Source organism: Falco naumanni, chromosome 18, assembly GCF_017639655.2.
Source record: "Falco naumanni isolate bFalNau1 chromosome 18, bFalNau1.pat, whole genome shotgun sequence".
In the NCBI taxonomy this organism is placed as follows: Eukaryota; Metazoa; Chordata; class Aves; order Falconiformes; family Falconidae; genus Falco; species Falco naumanni.
In genome coordinates this window covers 2,699,111-2,719,053 of record NC_054071.1, presented here as the reverse complement: position 1 = coordinate 2,719,053, position 19,943 = coordinate 2,699,111, and the positions used below count along the sequence as shown (strand labels likewise).

Below are 19,943 nucleotides of genomic sequence, written 5' to 3'. Positions count from 1 at the left end.
GCCCGGGCTACGGAGCTGCCTTGGCCGAAGTCCCCCGGGGGTGAGCGGAGCCGTGGGGGCCCTTGGCCAGCAGCCGTTTGGCCGTGGAAGAGCTGGGGGACCCGGCGGTGGCTCCCTGGGTGTTGTATCGGGGGGCTCATCCCGGGAGGGGAGCGGCATTGGAGCTGGGCCTTAGAGACAGAAAGCTGCGTTCAGTGAAATTAAATGGGGAGCCGGAGAAGAGGGTCGATAAAAATGACAGGGGTATGGTGGAGGCGCTGCTAGGCTCTGCAGGGGTAGCACCTTTTTATTTTTTCCTAGAAGAAAAGGGTGATTTTGGGAAACAGGCCCGCGGCAGGTGAGGTTTGGCTTGCAGAGTAAGCTCTCCAGCACTTCAATCCTTCAAAGTCCTCAGCAGTAAGGAGAGTGTTATCAAAATCTCAGAATGAAAAACCAATGTGATGGAGATAAGCAGACGCTTCTTTATTGACGGCCAGGTGCTTGAGTGAGGCCTCTCACAATCAATGCACGCCAAGAGTCAAAATCATACATCTCATATAGAACTTACACATATTCATTAAGTATGCATGCATAAACATAGTATTTCCCAAAAATCATTAACGTACTCTTGCTTTGTATGTTAATTAGCTTATCAATCCTTTGCGCTTGCGCAAATTCTTCCAAGAATTGTGGGCAGGGGTCTCTGGGAGGAAGGCCGTAGGTCTTCCTCATGGTGTACTTCTCACCTTTTGCCTGGTATGTGATGGTTTTGCAAGTTTGCAGTGTTCTTGTCGGACTGAGCTAATTTATGTCCTTGTCGACCATCTGTTTCTTCTTGTGTCTTTTAGTCGCTCCCTCTAGATAACTTATAAACAGGCCCCTTGTTAGAGAAAGCTAGAGAAACAGACTCCTTCTTTCATTAGTTATTTCATTAATTATTTCTTTCAAACTATGGTTACATGGCCTAATTACTATACCTACATTCTTTGAGTAAATATATTTACACTTATTGTCCCTATTCCATACAATTTCTTTATATCAATTATTAAAGTTCACGATTTCTTGGCAGGTAACTATGAGTTGTTTCATTCAGTTGCTCTCAGTTCTTGGCCTTGGTACAGGGCTGTACAAAGGATTCATAGCAGCTTTTGTTGTGCAACTACTAGTTTCATTAAAATATAATTCTTATTCCTCTATATTTCTATTTAAATTATTTTATAAAAACAAATAGAGTTAATTAATTCTAACCATTACCAAATCTGTAGGATTTGTAGGAGGACAATCCGTTACCCATTTATCAATACTAAATTATGCAATACTAAATAATAATTCAGGAGTCAGTTAAGCTTTTAGTGTAAAACATCCTTTTATGTTTATATCTCTACAAAGGCTAGTCTGCAGCACAGAACATTACTCTGGAAAGAAAAACCCTATTTATCAAAGTATTTACTAAACATTCACTCTCATTTTATGCTTTATTATGTAATTAAATGCAGATTTCGCCAAAGTTACTAATTAGTGGTATGTCATTATGGTGACACATGGAATTAATTAAAAAAAAAAAAAAAGTAGAAATGCTTTCCAGTATTGTGAGGTTCACCTGAACAAAGAATAAGGTAAAAGAAAACATTTTCCTTCTTCCAAGCCAGAGTACAATCAGCAGCTTTTCCACCTGCAATAATCACTGCTGTGATTGTAAAAGTATAGGAAAACTTACCAAATTTGTCAAAATAGAGTGAGGAAGGCATGTGGTGGCTTTGTCAGCAGGCTGCTTGGATTGTTCTTAAATTTTCATTCTGTTTGTAAAAATGCATACGTGAATACAGTTTCTTCAGTCAAGCCACAGTTACACAAGCAATTGCCAAATCTACTTTTTTACAGTTAGTTCTTTGGTGTAGATGGTTTAAGGATTTACTCTGTGTTTTTGCAGATACAATGGTAGCAGTGTCACTAATGGCATACAGGATCAAGCTGGTTTCTTCAAACAGAAGTTAATCATTACAAGAACAGCTAATAATACTTCAGTAGTCCTCTGCAATTATCAGGAGAAAAAAAATAAATAAATTGCTGTTTCTTATACCTTTGGACTTTTATTGAAGCAACTTCTGCTTATGATTTTACAAGAGAGAAAAAGAGAACAAAAAGAAACAACAAAAAGGAGGAAAAATCCCATGAAATGCAAAAACCTGCAAATGAGTTTTTAGTTCTGTGCAGTCCTAGGAGATTTAAACTTTCACTACTAGACTGTGATTGCATCACTGAATGCAAATGTCATTCTGCAATACCATAAACTATTGCATGACAGGTGGAGGGTTTTCTTTTAAACACTGTATTTTGCACAGATTTTATGGATGCAGTCATTGCTTTTTTAGGTGGGAAGCATTGTGCGGGGAGATAAACCTCCATTAAAAACCATCTCCTTAGTGGGGTACCGTTTCTGTGGTTTATCAGCCATGCAGAAAAACTCTATTTTCTTAGAAAAATGGAGATCTTAAAATTTTGAAGGTAGATGCGTTGTCCTTTTAAAGACTGCTCTTTCTCCCAACAACTACCCTTTCAAGCAGAAAGTAAATATTTCCAAGGACATGTCTTTTGTCTGCTCTTAATAAAATAATGAAGTGACAAATTGTAGTTTCTGAAGGAAATCTCCTAAAATCTCCTAAAATCCAGGAGATAAAAAGTCTCTGAACCTCAGATGATTATTTTCAAACACTAGTATCAGGCTGAAAAAGATCAAAGTTCACAATCAGATAAATTTTCCTTTGCCTAGTAAGAGAAGAGATGAGAAGAGAAAATAATAGTTCTAGAGGCTATTTGGGTTTTTTTGCAGCAGCAGCTGAGTCCAGTTGAAATATTGCTATGGAGTCCATGGAACTGGCCTCCATCATGCCCACTTTAGTTATGGATAATGTCTTTTCCTATGCGTGCCATCAAAATGTGTTCAAAAATGAAAATTATTTGGAAAATTTGTCAGGGTTATCCAGTTTGTGAACAGTCATCTGTAGGATTTTTTTTACATCTAGTCTGCCCTTGAAAGACTTGCAGTTTCTCACTGCTTGTGAAGTACGTTCATAGGCAGTTAACATAAAATAAGGAAAACATTCTATAAGATTATTTATTTTTTGACAAATGAAGGCTACCAACTGGAATTCTTAGGTACAAACCGTCCTTACTAACACGTGAGGCATAAATCAATAACTTGTCTGCAGCAGATTAGGGAACAGAAATTATTCTGCTGACTGTCGGGAATAGTTTTTTTGTTGTTGTTTGTTTGGTTTTTTTTAACATGTCATGAAAGAGGTATTTCTAGGCATCGGGGCTCTTCTCAGGCTGAGTTTAGGCTCTTTCAATAGAATGGGACTCCTGTTTTGAAAGACCAGCACATTAGTAATGTAAACTCAAGCCCCGTGATAGACATCTCCGTTATCTCAAGATGCAACTCTGCATGTCGCTACCAGCCTTGTATTTTGTCTGCAAATTCCATCTGCCCTGGCAGTAAGCAACACAGGAGTTTGTCCAGGAAGACCCTGGCTCCTACTTTCTACTAGGCATTATGAAAAGCAGCTAATGCCGTTGAAGGTGAGGATGTATCCACATGATTAACATGCGTGGCCTGGGAGGGGGATCAGAGGAAGGTGCTCCCATGATGGACGTACCTGGTATTTCTCCTGTGAACAAAAGGGCATCAGGTCACCCCATAACCGAAGATGTGTCTGCAGGCTTCTGCTAATTAACCTCCAACAAGTACCCTGAGGTACTGTTTACACAGCAGTACAGACAGAACTGCTGTTTTGGAATACAGCTGATGCCAAAACGGCACAGAGTAACTGGTCAGAGACGAATTTTGTCTTTAAGCAGCAAAGGTATTTATTTTGTGCAACATTGGGGAGCTAGCTGATTCACACCGGACAAACTAGCTCTGAAAAGTCAGGTAATTTATACAGTTTTCGTGAGAGGTTGCAACATCTTTACGTACATATTCATTTGATTTTGACACCTAATCGTTCTGTTCATGATAGGTGGGATCTAGGTGGAATAAACCTTTCAACTTTCTTCGTTCAATGGTTTCCTGACTCATGGTCTCCTTATCTCCTTCAGGTGCCCACCTTATCTTTTCTAATTATTCAGAGTACTCCCTTTACTTTAACATCATCAGTGGTACTTCGTCAGTGGAACCTTCTCTAATTATTCCGAGTACATTCCTTTCTCAACACAGAGCATCACCCAGAGCACTGTACCAAACTCATGCTGACTAATCTTTTAAAGACCTTGCTCTGTTTCACAGCTTCACTGCTGCACACAGCAGTAATGCTACCACCTGTAGTGGTAAAAAGAAATTCATAATGAATGTGTTTCTGTTTGGAAAGGCTTAGATGGGCCACGTTTATAGTACAGTGCAAGTAACCAGTTTGCTGAACAGTGCACTTCCCTAGCAAGCTGAAGATTTATGTTAAAGGGAATTCAGGTGGTACATTTCAGCCCTGGCTGAGCACTTTGAAAAAAACACAGCACTCCTGCTTCACCTTCCCTTCTGTGTGAGACTGGGAGTGTGCCAGCAGGTTTGGTGAGTGAGCATGGGGAGTACAGACTGCAACTGGAGGAAGGCACCTCTCTGTTCTGGAGGCAAAATGCGGGAGCATTCTTCAAAAACCTGACAGCCTCCAGAATGGGTGGGGAGCTATGCAGGAGTTTTTTTTAAGATACATGTTTCGATTTTGGTACGTATGGCCTTTTATGAATGTAACCCATAACCTCTAGGTAAACTCCATCAGGGTGTCTGCAAGGAGGCTAGTTAAGCTGAGGTTTATGCCACTGGCAGAGACCAAATAAAACCCAAAATATTGCCCCCTCCCCATATATTTGTACTCTTAATTTTAGATGTAGTGTGCAAAAAATGAGGAAGACTTGAAGAATGGATGACAAGGAAGAGGAGTGACATCAGTAATGTCCAGTGTGTACTGATACAGCCAAGTGTATGCCTTAAGAATCATTAAACCATTAAGGCTGACATGTTCAGTTGTGAATTATTCTGGAAATGATTGGTTGCGAGCGTTTGAGAGATTTGGGGGCCTTTTTTTTTTTTTTTACTTTAAGGAGATAGGTGAGGACAAAGCGGTGGAAAACGTTGCACACTTAGAGAACAATAAAAGAAATGCAGATGTTTAAAAATCAGGCGTATGCTGTGCAGCTAGCAGAGTGAACTGGCTCCAGAACAGGCATGTAACTGTCACTGTAGTCCTTACTGCATACAGATGAGCCCTGCTGGCAGCCAACAAGGTGCTGCATCTGTTTGGTGCTGAGCTGAAACACTGATGTGAGCTGTGTATTTTTTCCACCTTACTGCACTGGGTAGCATAGATGCGCATGAAATAACATGACAAAAGCCATCAAGCATTTCTCAATTGGTGGTAAGGCTTGGCATCATCCACTTAACCTGCAAGGCAGGAGTGTGGGATTACCAAAACTGGATATTTGTGTCCTGTACAGCTGGGTCATCACATTTCTCTTTGGTGAATGGTAGATAACGAACCTCCCTCCAAAAGACAATATGTGCTTTGAAAAATTAATGTTGAGTTAGAAAGGTAGATGACTTGCCTGTTACTGTCTCATCCTCCTGAATATTAAGAAACTGCCCAACGAGCATATTGTTGGAGCACTAAAAAATTGGAAGGGTTTTATCCACATCTTGGATGATGCCTTCTCATGGACTCTGCTGCTCTAGTCCTTTTTTGCAAGAAATATCAGCAATATAGTACTCTTCTGGTAATGGCTACTTAGGGACAAGGAAATGTTTTGCTAAAGCTCGGTTGGCCGCTGAAATTAATCTCAAATTGTACAGCCCATCTGGTACTTGCTTTCTGTATTTGCAGTGAAAATTATGTACTTGATTTGAGAGGAAATTAGAGGGAAGAGAACTGTGTCCTCTTGAGTTCTGGAAAATACGGCTCCTGAAATACCACTGAGGAGCTACTGCAGTCACGCACAGACCCTCCTTGGAAAGTATTAATAAAGTAATGTCAAGACTGATAGTGTGAACATGTGAAAAATACTTCCCTGTGCTTTAGCATTTGGTGAAAATACTAAAATTAAACTGAAGACGGACTAATCGTTTGTTCAGTGGCCAGTCTAGAACGGAAGCAAAATGCAATTAGCGGTTATTACAAACTTACTTTCTGAAAGCTCTATAACTGTGGGCTAGAGTTTTGTAATGACAATGCTTTGCTGAAAATTACGTGTTGAAATGACCGACCTGAATAAGACTGTTCTTTATATATAAAATAATGATTCTTTTTGAGAAACAACATTAAAAACAGTAGGGGGGGAGAGGAGGAAAGTCAGTAGCGTTGCCCCAGTTTAAGTTTCTAATGCCGTTAGTGATTAACACTGTTGATTTCAGGGCTTTTCTGTCTGTCAGAAGCACGAGAGGTGCGTGGGAATCGCTTGAGCTTGTAGGGAACCGTCTTTCGGACGGAAAACTTTATTTTCTTTCCAGTGCGGGCCGAGGTTCAGCGTCCTCGCCTTGCTTTGCTCCAGGGCTGACCTAGCTCACCGTCTCCCTTCAAAGCCCCCGGCGGCCGGGCCCGGCAGCCCCCTGCGGTCTCCGGCAGCCGCAGCTCTGCCACCGGGGTGTCACGGTGCCACATCCTGAAGGGGTCACTCGCGCCGCCGGGGGTCTCCGGGCGCGGGGCGAGGCGCTGGCTGCGAACGGCTGGGAGCGGAGCGGCGCCGGGGAGGGAGCGCTCACCGCCCCGCTGCCCTCTGCGCCCGCCGGCCGCCCCGGCCCCCAGCCCTGCCTGGCCCCCCGGCCTGGCCCCCCGGCCCGGCCCCGGCCTGGCCTGACCCCGCCGGCCCTGCCCGGCCCCAGTCCCTGCCCCCGGCCCGGCCGCTGCCCCCAGCCCGGCCTCCAGCTCCGAGCCCTGCCTAGCCCCCAGCCCGGCTCGAGCCCCGGCCCTGCCCGGCCCCCAGCTCCCAGCCTTGCCCAGCCCCCGCCCCCGGCCCCGCCCCGGCCCTGCCCGGCCCCGCCCCCCGCGCCTGTCCCCGCCCAGCTCCGCCCCGGCCCCGCCCCCGGTCCCGCTGCCCCGCCGGCCGCGCAGCCCCGCCGGCTCTCGCTCCGGTCGCCGCTGCCCTGCCCGCCCCCCCGCCGGACCCCGCTGCCCGGCGGCCGCTGCGCGCAGGGGGTTGCGGGCCCCGCCGCCCCTCCCGGCGGCCCCGGCGGCCGCAGCATGTCGGCCGTGCGCAGGAAGCTGGGGGACACGTACCAGGCGGTGGGCCCGGCCCGCGGCGGCACCCGCCCGGAGCGGCAGCGCTTCGTGGACAAGAATGGGCGCTGCAACGTGCAGCATGGCAACCTGGGCGGCGAGAGCAGCCGCTACCTCTCCGACCTCTTCACCACGCTGGTGGACCTCAAGTGGCGCTGGAACCTGCTCATCTTCCTGCTGACCTACACGGTGGCCTGGCTGGTGATGGCCTCCATGTGGTGGGGCATCGCCTACCTGCGGGGCGACCTGCACCGGCCGCACGACGCCGCTTATAGCCCTTGCGTGGCCAACGTGTACAACTTCCCCTCCGCCTTCCTCTTCTTCATAGAGACCGAGGCCACCATCGGCTACGGCCACCGCTACATTACCGAGCGCTGCCCGGAGGGCATCGTCCTCTTCCTCTTCCAGTCGCTGCTGGGCTCCATCGTGGACGCCTTCCTCATCGGCTGCATGTTCATCAAGATGTCCCAGCCCAAGAAGCGAGCCGAGACCCTCATGTTCAGCCGTGCCGCGGTCGTCTCCCAGCGGGATGGCAAGCTCTGCCTCATGTTCCGTGTCGGCAACCTCCGCAACAGCCACATGGTGTCTGCCCAGATCCGCTGCAAGCTGATCAAGGTGAGGGCTGGGGGGCGGTGGGTGATGCAGGTGCACTGCAGGGTGGCACCGGGCTGCCCCTCTGCAGCCCCTGCTGGGGGGCTCTGCCCCGCCGTGGGGGTGGCTGTCTTGTCCCTTGGCCTGTGGGCGAGAGGACGTGGCTGGGGTCGTATGAAGGGCTTCAGAAAGATTTGCAGTAGCTGCCCATAGTAGGAGCCACGAAAGACCCAAGCAGGCGTAGGGGAGAATGGCTCATTGGAGACCTCCCAGGGATGTGCCAGTGGGTCGTGAGGCTGGCAGGAATGGTTTCATCGGGAAGGATGGATGAGTCGGGATACAGGAGAGTTGCAGGGAGGGATTCCAAAGCGTGCCTCTTAGCAAGTGACAGCTGGGGATAAGAAATTGATTTTGTGGTGACATTAAACCCGTTTTGTGGTGACATAAAATTAGGACAAAGATCAACCTTGGCCTCCTCTTCCCCTTGTGGAGACCTGGGGAGCTTTACCTTGTGGTTCCTTGCCCCATGGTTCCAGGCAGTGGTCTTCTAGCATTCCAGAGGGATCGTGCAGGTGCTTTAGTGGAAAGGCCCTTTGATTGTCACCAGTATGTATTTATTAATCACTGGCAATGGTCACTGTGATTCAGAATGCAAGAAAACTGGAATTCAAAGGAGATCATAACCAAAAAAATCATCAGGAGACGGTAGAGTTTGGCAGGCACGGAAGTCCAGAAGATACATTGGGCAGGAGCAGAATGGAAGGAAAACCGTGCGGCATGCCAAGAGAAAGCGACATAGCAGCTCGTAGCAGCTCCATCTTGTCACAGGAGTGCACTTGACGGGGAGCATCAGAAGCTGGATCCCAGTGATTACCTTAATTTCAGAATATCATATCTGAATGTTGTAAATGTTCTATATTCTCTGTGGTAATCCTCTGCCTGGAGCAACTGTTTGGATGCTTTAATAATTTGCAGAAACAAGCATGATACAGCAGGGGATGGGACAGTGGTAAATGCAAAAGGCCGTTTTCCTTCTGTTCTGCGCAGACTGCTCGACTGAGCTGTTAATTTTTCTTGCCACAGAATACCATTTAAGATGGAGAATCTGCTAAGATTCAAAAAGAGGTTGGATATATATGTGTGTGTGTATATATATATATGGGAACAAGCTGTCAGGAGTTACAACAGAGCAGTTTTGGTAGGAATTGGAAAGCCAGCTAAACCATGATTTTTGTTGATCTCTTAACTATTAAAAAATAGCAGAAAGCCTCCTCTAAAGTATTTAATTCTGTCCGTCATCCAAGACGGAATGCAAGTCAAAGTGGCGTAAAAGTGGCGTTAGGTGTTACAGTTGTGTTTTTACAGTGACCGTAGTTTGCTATAAATTTCTTTTGAAATAAGACACCAAACACGCAACCTGGAGCACTTAGTGCTGATAATCTCGTTGCTACACAATGCTCATGTGCACACGACTGGGACAGAAAACACAAGGACATCTGATGGACCTGCTTGACAGATTTGTCTTATGATAGCTGTTCCATAGACTAGACGATTAATCAGTGAGAAGCGTTTGATTGCTTTTTAATGATCATCGTGGCCGTGACTTGGGTTCAAGCTGCTTTTGCAAATAGAAGCTACGGACACAGGAAAGTTTAGAAGGGAATGTTTGTGTCCTAGCTGCCCCCTCAGTCCTGATCACAAAGCACGGTGTTAGTTCCCACGTCTTTCTGCAAATCCTCGTCTTTCTGCAAATCCTCCTGGGTTTGGTGAGGTGCCCCTTGAAGTGGACACAGCACTCCAGAAGTCACAGCGGCCGTTTCGGCAGCGTGTGAATTTACGTCAGCTGCTTTGAAGTAGCTCGTGTCTCCTGGAAACTTGGGGTGAGTGGGCTGGAACTCCCTTTCTCTTTAGCGAGTTCTGCCTTTTTGTGATTTGTGCTCTTTCTGCTGTGCTTCATGCCCTGCTGTTGACAGCTGATCTTGCTACGTTTCTCCTGCACCTCATTAGAGAGCTAGATTAATGGTTTTTTTCACTTGTATCACGGTAAAAGAATGTGAAGAAATATGCCTTATCACACTTTTGCCCTTGAGATAGAAGATGTATTTAGTAGTGAACATAATATTTAGATCAGACCAATTGGAGTCCTGAGGATTTACCTTTGTAAAAACAAAATACCAAGCTGAGTGTGTCCGAATGGCATTTTCTGATGGTGTGATACGTGTCGTAGGACAGTTGGGACATTACAGTGGTGCCACCACACTGTGCTGGCTTTTTTTTTTTTTGGTCCAGGAGGCTGCCCAGCAACATGGCATAGTGATGTTCTGGAAGAATCCCAGGCCCTTTTTAGACTGGGTTGTGGAGAGTTAGGAAAACAGTTACAAGACTGAGTTTCAGCAAAAAGCTTTTTCAGAAACCTGAGCCTCTAATTTACATTAAAGTGCTCTAGAAGCAGGGAAAAGCAAACGGCTGGGGCAAGAAACAGAAAGGAGCTGGCTGGAAATAGCTGCTGAAAATGTGCGGTTCCAAGCTGTGGCCTTTTCAGTGTCACAGTGAACTGTTATTTTTCTGCCTGTTAAATTCTGGACCTCAGTAGTACCCCTGAGTGATCCCGTGACAGCAGCAGCAACCAGCACCCACCGTATGGCTATCAGTACTGATTTTTGAAAAATTAGTTATTATGGCTATCAGTACTGATTTTTCAAAAAATTAGTTATGATACCCTTTTTTATCTTCTCTTGATAGGACTGTACATGTCACTGATAATGTTGGTGTGTGAAGTGGTCTGTAAAGTGCTTCAGCTCATAGTGTAGGACATTTTGATTCAGAAAGCCGAGGAATGTAAGATCACCTTAACCTGTTTTCAATATATGCTAAGAAAAAGTTTTAAAAATACAATTGTGAAGCGTAGTAGCCGTAGAGCCAGTGCACTTTGGGTTATGGCCAGCAGGCACCTGAGCCGTACTAATTAACGGCTTTGAATAAGCTGAAAGCAAACAAAATTGTTAACAGAAAATTTGCAGATGGCAGATGACAGGTGTTGCAAATAAGAAGACCCGTTACATTGTAATCTCGATAACTTGATAAGCAGGGCAGGTGCAGAAAGTGGAAATACGTGTCTTAATATCTTAGAATCATCCAGATTGGAAGGGACCTTGGGGGGTCTCTAGTCCAACCTCCTGCTCAGTGTGTGGTGACCTGGGAGCTCAGCCCAGGTTGCTCTGAGCTTTTTCTCCCAGTCTGGTTTGGAAACTTCTAAGGACGGAGACTGCACAGCCTTTTGGGGCAAGGTCTTCCACTAATTAACTGTCCTCATGATGGAAAAGTTTTTCTTCAATCCAATCTGAACTCCTGTCGTCTCCCTTGCTCCAGCTGCGCGCGGCTGTGAAGAGCCTGGCTCCATCTTCTTGATTACCTTCCTCTGAGGTTCGGGAATGTCCCCCTCTGTGTGTCCTCTTCTCTGGTCACTCAGGTTGTATTTGCAGCTTGGGGCAGCTAGACACAAACCACGCAATCCTTGAATAGCAGTAAACAAAGTAACAAGTTCATATTATTTAGTGATGTAATCTATGTAATAAATGTTCTTGCAGGGTTCTAGTCTAAGGAGGGGCAGCAGCCACCTAGGTGAGATCAGGGCTTTTCCTCTCACTTCTTCAGAACTGAAAATACTGTAGTTCTACATGGAAGATTAGCCACGTGCTAGTTTAGCATTTTCTAGATTCCTGAGTTTCCCTACAGTGTACTGCAATATTAAACCCAATGCTCATCTGTCTTTTGCATCCCACGTTTTCTACTCCAATGCTTAATTAGTCCACCTGGGTAGCAAAACACACGAGTTCTCTAAAGGAGTGAACTGAAAGAGCGTTAATAATAATAATAAACCCTACAGTTAAAGAAGGACGTGCATAAACAACGGGGTTTTGAAAAGACCAAGAGTGAATAAAGCACAGGAGCAGAGCCTCAAAGGGCAGAAAATGTCTGGTCAGACACAAAACCAGACGAAGTGGCGATGCAGTGGAAGTCTGCCTAGTAACAAGAGACAAAGCAAAGATCCAGTGGCAGAAAGTTAAAGATGGAAAAATCCAGACACAAAAAGAGTCTTTTTTTTCTTAGCTGTGAGGCAATTAACCTTCAAAGAAACTTCTGTAGACCTTTGGGCTCTCCATCTCTGGCCACATTTAAAATGAAAGCTGGGGCGTTTTGCAGTAATTGTGCCCTTGTTCAAGCATGTATTAATCTGCAGAATTTGTTTGACTTTCTGTTATGCAAGTGGTCAAAATAAAGAATCCCCAGTGTTCCTTCCACACTTACTGCTGACATTTTATAGCCCTCTGCCCTGTTTTGTGATCTTTTGAGTAAAGCTCTATATATGCAACCAGGTCGCTGCCTAGGAGTCTTAACGTATTAGGGCTATTAAGCTACCTTCGTTCAAGTTAGTTTGTTTTTATTTAACAAATAAGTTGCTTTTAATAATTCTCCATGCCCTGCATGAATTAGTCCTGTATGTAAGATACCAAATCCCTCAAACACAACCTTTTGCTTTCTCCCAGGTCTGTGACCTCTAATCCTCCTCGCTGGGTTTGTTTACTATTGACTGGATTTGATCGAAGACTGTTCCACAGAGAAGAATAGTTTGTAGGTGAAACAGTTCTTAAGCCATTCAGGCAGCAGTTTGTGCAAATACGCACAGCTTTGTCTAGGTAACTGATAAAACTTGGGGAAAATTGGAGGTCTTGGTTCATACAGCTCGTATTGAGCTTCTTACCTTGGAGCAAAGATCGTACGTTGCCAACCAGTTTGTGCACCTGGTAGTAACCAGGTGGCAGTAGTGGTGTAGCCTACAACGTCATTCTGTACGTTCCCTCTGGAAAAGAGCAGGGATGGTTTTGCCTTTGTTCAATTACACCTTTGCAACAGACTGTCAAGATTGCTACAGAGCAGTGGGTTTGAGCGCTTGTATTTCACAGCGCTGGCTTTGACCTTGCAAAGCCCAAATAATTTGTGAGAGCACTTTTACGAGCAATCAGCTGCTACTCTCCTTGTCCTCATCAGAAGGGGAGAACAGGCGCATAGCACATCATGAAGTAATGCATTGTATTTTCAGAAGGAGCTGGACTGAGCCACCTAACTGGCGATGTAATCGCCAGTAAATACTGGGCACTTCAAAATTCAGCATTTTTAAGATGCAGGTAAAGCAGAGGGACAGTCTGAAGGTATACTAGTTGCTTGGGGATTTTTTTTAAAGACAGAAATTTTCTTAAAAGAATACCAATCAGATCTTAAGTCAATGGTAAAACTGCTTTGGCTTGCTCTCAGGACTAACGGATAGTTCCCAAATGATGGAACCGATAGATTTACCAATACCAATGCAACACGGTAAAACTATTTAGTAACTACAGAATAATCTTATCATTTATGGTCGGCTTCTTAAAAAGAGTTAAGTGCTTTCTAACGAAGCAATAAACAAAAATTATTTTAAATAGGCTCTGCAAAGCTTCTAATTTTAATGGGCAATTTTTGCCTGTTATTAATCATTAAATTCTACCTTTAAAGCAATCAGCTGAGGAGCTGCCTGGCCAACTGAGGTAATTTTTAGTTATATTTTGAATAGCAGAAAAAATTGGGCAGAGCACTACGGGGCAGGGGGAAGCGATCATGTGAGTTTTTTATTGGACCCGTAAAATGGCATGAATAAAAACAGGGCGCTTAGCTTAATAATGCTCATAAGTTCATTATTAAGATCACGTGCAAATTGGCAGGGGGTGATAGCATTGTTAATGTCGATTCAGATGTTTTTGTGGAAACGCCACTTATCAGACGTATTGTACAATTACTGTGAGCTTACCTTTGAGTTAGTACATCGCAGTGTCTGCCAAACAAAAATCAATAACACATAAAAATAACAAAACATGAATTCAGGCAATGGATTAAAAAATTTTGCTCTCTTTCACGGGAACCGTTGTCGCAGGATGTTCATGGCGAGCATCCATTGTAAGACATGTAGTGTGGTGCCTGAAGTTTTTGTCAAAAAAAAAATTTGAGAATATATATTGTAGCAAAGTTTGTAGATGATAATGAGATCTAGTGGCATGATAAGAAAAGTCAAACTTGGTCATACATAATATATATATATATATGTAGTCATAAATACTATAGCCTTATAGTATTTAGCATTGCTTATATCTCCATCATGAAGACCCCAGACCTAATATATAGATGATAATATCATGAAAGAGGCAGGTTTAAACTTCTTTGCATTGATTTCATGTTTTGCCTCACACGGTGATTACTTTTCATCTTTTCATCTTTAGTCCCGACAGACACCGGAGGGAGAATTTCTGCCGCTAGACCAGTGTGAACTGGATGTTGGATTTGGAACTGGAGCTGACCAGCTGTTTTTAGTTTCCCCATTAACGATCTGTCATGAAATTAACTCAAAGAGCCCCTTTTTTTGTCTCTCACAAAGATCACTGAGAAGCGAGCAATTTGAAATAGTTGTCATCCTTGAAGGAATCGTTGAGACTACTGGTAAGACTTAGAATAATATCCATACTCTTTAACTTTTAGTCTTTTGTTTTCAGTGCTGATGTTTTTAGCAAGGCAGCTGTTAATCTTTTTGGGATGGTAATCCTGGATGCTCCAGAATATCCCACCATATGCTACAGAGCTTCAGTGGCTTTACCAGCTGGTAGGAGACCTCCCTTCGCCGTAGGGCTCTTCGTTACCGATGCCCAACGTGGCCAACGCATCCAAGAAGAGATGCACACTATGAGTATGGCATGCAGAGGAGACAGCACCCTGTTTTAAGGACCACCACCCTGAAAGAACATCGAACTTTTCAGCCCAGCTCGCATTAAATTGAAGGCAAAAATAACACATGAAGTTATTTCACAGTACAAATACAGACCACATAGTCACAAAGATTGTCGGAACATGTGGTTATCAACAAATAAGAGCAGGGCTTTGGGGTTTTTTTCATCTTTTTTTTTTTCTTTTTTTAAATCTTGATACGGCGTTGTCCCTATGACAGCTGACACTGTGGTCTTGTCGTTTGGGGAGTTAATTCTATGAATCCTGCGGCGCTGCGCTGCGGTTACGTTAGCAGCTCTGTGTCGAGGAGCCACGCGTACTGTTGAAGTCCAAATCATTCAGTAGGTTCATCAATATCCTGATCTTCCTCTCCTTTCTTTTGAGGATTTGTTGAACTTTGATTAATCAAAAGGCATTTTCAACCTTCTTTCACCAAGATTACCTGGCGCTTGGTTCCTGCCTTGGAAACGGGGATGTCCTTCTGGCACAGCCACGTGCAGTCAGCTCCTGCCGGACAGGAGATGGGGCTGACTGATTTCTATCCACCTGCTGGACTGAGCCCTAAACAAATACACGATCCACCGGGGCAGAACACCCTTTCAGGTCGAGTGGGGCAGCCTTTAGATCCCCACAGAAGCCTCTTCTCATCCTGCAACGGAACGATGTATCTTAGATAAGCACGCGCTCATAACCGCACTTCATGCAATTACCTCACCGGGTATCGCGAGGGAAACATTTGACATTTGTCTGAGAATTCATGTAGCAGTAACCCGCGAGCAAACCACAGTTTGGGCTTGCTGAGTGCTGATTCTGCCTCTGAAGGGTACCGTGATGGGAGGTCTTAAAGTTCTGCTCACCTGGGATATTTGCATTAATTATCAGCAGCACTGTTGTGCCGAGATTGTGAGACGTTTGTTGGCTTCGTTGAAACACATTTGAGCTGTCGGTTCACCCGTGTTAATACTGCCCATGGGGTATGTTTGCACAAAGTGGAACAAATTCTTCTACAAGCTTTATAGCGGTACCTATGTCTTGGCACGGAAGGCAGCTGCAGTGTCTCTGCATGACTGTTATCTTTGACACGTCGTTTGGAGAAAAGGCAGCCTGACCTGTAGAAGGAACGGAGGATAAAATTTTTCATTTAGCTTTGGCTCCCCCCACGCCCGGCGTTGGCCAGAGAATGCTGTAAGCCTGTGCCCAGCAGTGGTTCTTTCTCTTCCAAGAAACAGTATTACGTCCAATCTGTAACATCGTTGTTGCTAGCAAGATAATACTGTCTTAATTTTATGTTTTGCTAGCGAGATAATACTGTCTTAATTTTATGTTTTGCTAGCGAGATAATACTGTCTTAATTTTATGTTTTGCTAGCGAGATAATACTGTCTTAATTTTATGTTTTACTTTTATCGAAAGCTGTTTGCTTGGTGTGTCTCTGCAATACTTAATCCAAGATTTGCATAAAAATCTGGTCAGTTAATTAGAGTCAACGCTCCCTGGACTGTTGGGAGATCGACTAGGGACAATCGCACTGTTTTGTAATCAGTTTTATTTTATAAATTTTTTAGCTTACAGGCTACAGTTGGTTTTTATCGGTCAGCCTTACCTTGGTATTTTTTGTTCCATGTGCTGGTCTGCTTGCTCACATTCGAATTTCATGCTCTTGTCTCTTGTTTCCATAGGAATGACGTGTCAAGCCAGGACCTCCTATACAGAAGATGAAGTTCTTTGGGGTCACAGATTCCTGCCGGTCATGTCCCTAGAAGATGGGTTTTTCCATGTCGATTATTCTCAGTTTCATGCCACGTTTGAAGTCCCCACTCCTCCTTACAGTGTTAAAGAGCAAGAAGAAAACCTGTCCCTATCATCTCCTTGGAATAGTCCTGTCGATAATAACAAGACCAGGAGAGAGCAGGTTTGTTCACTTGAGTGTATTGATATCGCAGGAGAGATAAACAAGCTCCCACTTAAACTTCAGAAGATTAGCTCGAGGAAGGAAGACCTTCCAAGAAGAGCCCTGAGAATGAGTTCCAGTAACACAGAGAAGACTTGCAGTACTGGAGATCTCTTGAAAATTCAAGAAATAAGTTCCATGTCTGATGGTGAAGACAGTGATGACAGGATACAGCTGAAAGCCTTAAAATTAAATGTTGAGGCTTTGACTCAGTCGACCGGCGATCTCCAGAAGAGCCCTCCCAGTATGTGTGCTCTAGAGATGAAACTGGAAGATAATTTTCCTGCCAAACTTCGAAAAATGAACTCTGATCGCCTCTCCTAAGAGCAGAAGCAATGGGAGTTGTTGCTGATAAACTGCATTCGAGACTGCTGACCTGAAAGAGTTGTTGTACGGTAAAGTCATCGTTTGGTTTTGCTGCTTTCAGGAAGAACAATCCTTTTTGTATGATTGTTCTGTACAGATCCAACTTAGGTAGCGTAGTAGGACTTTGAGGGGCAGTGAGGTTAGACTGTCGTGCCAAAGAGATCGCTGCCCTCACGATGTTTGTCGGCATGCTTGTTGCAAATCTACATTGTCTTCCATACCTGCAGATGCTTTTTCACGAAGCAAGGACCAGATCCTTAGTTGCAGAGTGCAATGGTCAGAGGTCAAGCCAAAAGGGTGTAAAAGCCAGCTGAAACACAATTTTGTGCAGCTCAGACCTTGGGAGTGTTGCTGATGTGTAGAACAGCAGGACACAGGAGGAATCTGCGACGCTGCTTGGTCATCGTCCCGTTCTCCCTCAGGGACCCTGCTGGGAGGTGGCCATCCTGTGCAGCCTGGTGGCACGCATCCTTCTGTCCCCGTGAGCGTGGCATGCCAGCTCCGTGTCCCCAGAACCTCGTCCGTTGTCCTTCAGGTAAAGGAAGCAGTTTGCCGTAGCCGTTTGTGTCGCTTGACTCACGCGAGCTCTCATAAACATCAGCATCATTTGTCCCGTCAAAAGTCAGACCCCAGCATTCGATCAGGTGGATAACGTGGAATTTTCATGACTCATTGTGAAGGGGGCCTGAGTCAGTAGCTCAACTTCATGGGATGTCTCATACCTCAACTTTATGAAATTTTAGTTTGGAGACTCCTTGTCAGTAAATTCAGGGAAGTGCTAGATAATGCTCGGTCATTACAGGAGTGGATAATAGTACGTACACATTTCAAGAGTTTTACTAAGGAATAATAGCGTCTTTGATGCTGCTCTTTTTTTTTTTTTTTTGTTACACTTGCATTCTCCAGTTATGTATGATTCTCAACGATTTTGTAGATTTGACATTTATAATACGAAATTCATTGCAGAGTAGAACTCCGTTTCGATACCAAAAATCGGAGTCGCTGAGCCCCCTTGCTTTCTAGCACTCCCTGGTAAGGCAGGAGGCTGGGCCAGGATTCCGAGATAAAACTCATTAACGACAGAGTCATTATTAAGCAGATATTCTTTATTTGCAGCTCTGGGTGCATAGGAGATCGCTCCTCCTAGCATGCACACCCCAGCTCTGGTTCTCACTATTTTTATGCTACTCTCTAATACAGATCCCTAATATTTCCCAGGAAGCTAATACATATTCAAACTATTTCTCTGAAATGTTTTACGTATTTTCCCACCTCTTTGTGCATGTGTGCTGCCACCTTGAGGGTCTTCTCGGAGGGTTCTTTGATGAAGGCTCGAAGTCTTTGTCCACATAAACTTTCAGTCTGGGGGCTCTTGCACACACACAGTTAATTTCTACAGATTAAAAAAATATATATATATTCTCTTGTAGTCCTGGAACACACCATCCTGTTCTCTAGGTACAGAAACGTTTCTCTTCCTTTGCAGTGCTTCTCACCGTTGTCCGAGGTTATTTATGACGTACCCTTACGGTTGTGCATCCCCTAGTCTAAACTCCCAGACGACAATTATGTAGCAATTAGTTATTTCCCTGCATTCTACGTGTGTTAGCACATTGTACAAGGGTTGATGAACCCCTGCCAGCTCACCAAAGTCGACCAGTCTCTTATTCTTTTAACCCTGACATATCAGTTTTAACATAAATGCGTTAAGATACTGAAAGAAAAGGCAGCACAGGTCTGTACATGTTAAATGTGCAGCTGAGAGAGAATGCTTTCGCATTTTTTGAGCATAATGGAGCATTCTCTCAAAGTGCTTCTGCTAATAATGATTTATTTTCAGTTGTTGAATGAACACTTCAGAAGATCATCCCTGGAATATGGCAACCTTCTCTGTAGAAATGACCAAAAAGATGTCAGTGGAAATTTGCACAGAGGTGTTAGTGGTTTAATATTTGGTATTTCTTTAAAATGCCATACAGCTTTTTCTAAGTGACTGGCCTTGAATAAGAGGGGAAAATGCTTTTGTGGTTTTAAAAGAAAACTTGCATAACTGAAACTGCTGTTTGCCTTGCTGATCATGAGGGAATGGCAAGAACTAGACTTGGACTTTCTTAGATTTCCTGGGGTTCTACACTTCAGAGCAATCGCATCACTATTCGGCTATTCTGCTTTCCATCTCAATCTGTGAAAGAGGTCTTTTTTTTTTTATTTCTTTTTTTTTTTTTTTTTTCCTGTTTGGTGGTGAGGAACCATAATCAGACCTGGCTGTTTCGCAAAATGTGATGCTCAGTAGCTCAGTAGACAGGGTGCTTATCACTAGCAGAGCACTCCACAACAGAAGGATAAAATTCTGCTCATTACATGGACAGAATTGTCAAATTTCCAAGGGGTTGCTGTGGCCGTATCAATTGGAAGTGCGTGCCTCGATGACTGAAGTGGAGCAGTGAAGTGATATATCCAAGCCAGAGAGAGCTTGGCTTGCAGGAATTGCCTTTTCTTGCGTTTGATCTCCTGCCTGCAGTGTGAAACTGGAAAATAGTATTTTACAGAAGGGTGGGATGTGCTCCTTGTTGTTGTTTGTTTTCAACATGAATTTCAACGTTATATATGTGCTGAAATCTGTGTTTTCATTTATTAAATGTATCGGTATGGGATATTTAGTGACAGTGTCGATGGATGATGACTCTCCCCACTCTTCAGAACAGCCAAAATTAGGATAAAATAAAATTACGTCCACCTTGGGTCTCAAGCATTCTGGCAAGTCACTCAGCTCAGAGTGCATTTGTAACAGACACAGAAACAATGAGCGAAAGGATCCTGTATCTGCTTCTCAAGATAGTCACGTGAAAGGCTGTTCCACACGTGTTACGCACCTGTCAGACGTGTAATGCAGCAGAATTCTCTGCTGTGCGTTCTGCAGGATGCAGTTTTCAGGTATTTTCAGTTTTCCCGGTTCTGGGCCGCGCCTGTAGCTGCAGAATAGATTTAGTC

At 44.4% G+C, this 19,943-nt stretch overlaps 2 protein-coding genes across 4 annotated transcripts in view; one reads left to right on the top strand and one right to left on the bottom strand.

Annotated features, from left to right (window-relative positions):
* The window catches only part of MPP3 (membrane palmitoylated protein 3), a 31,433-nt gene extending 24,685 nt beyond the window's left edge, over positions 1-6,748 (bottom strand). For 2 of the 3 annotated variants that reach the window (XM_040617306.1, XM_040617305.1), the window contains exon 1: positions 1,697-6,748. In XM_040617306.1, coding sequence (XP_040473240.1) covers positions 1,697-1,727 — 31 coding nt within the window. In that variant the 5' untranslated portion in view covers positions 1,728-6,748. The remainder of the gene's footprint in view (positions 1-1,696) is intronic. The other variant, XM_040617296.1, reaches the window with a different exon arrangement.
* Positions 6,749-7,054: 306 nt separating this feature from the next.
* Positions 7,055-19,612, top strand: LOC121098854 (G protein-activated inward rectifier potassium channel 1-like). Its single transcript, XM_040617295.1, has 3 exons — positions 7,055-7,853; positions 14,138-14,354; positions 16,315-19,612. The coding sequence occupies exons 1-3, from the start codon at positions 7,203-7,205 to the stop codon at positions 16,908-16,910; spliced, it is 1,464 nt and encodes a 487-aa protein (XP_040473229.1). The 5' UTR covers positions 7,055-7,202; the 3' UTR covers positions 16,911-19,612.
* The last annotated feature ends 331 nt before the right edge of the window (positions 19,613-19,943 follow it).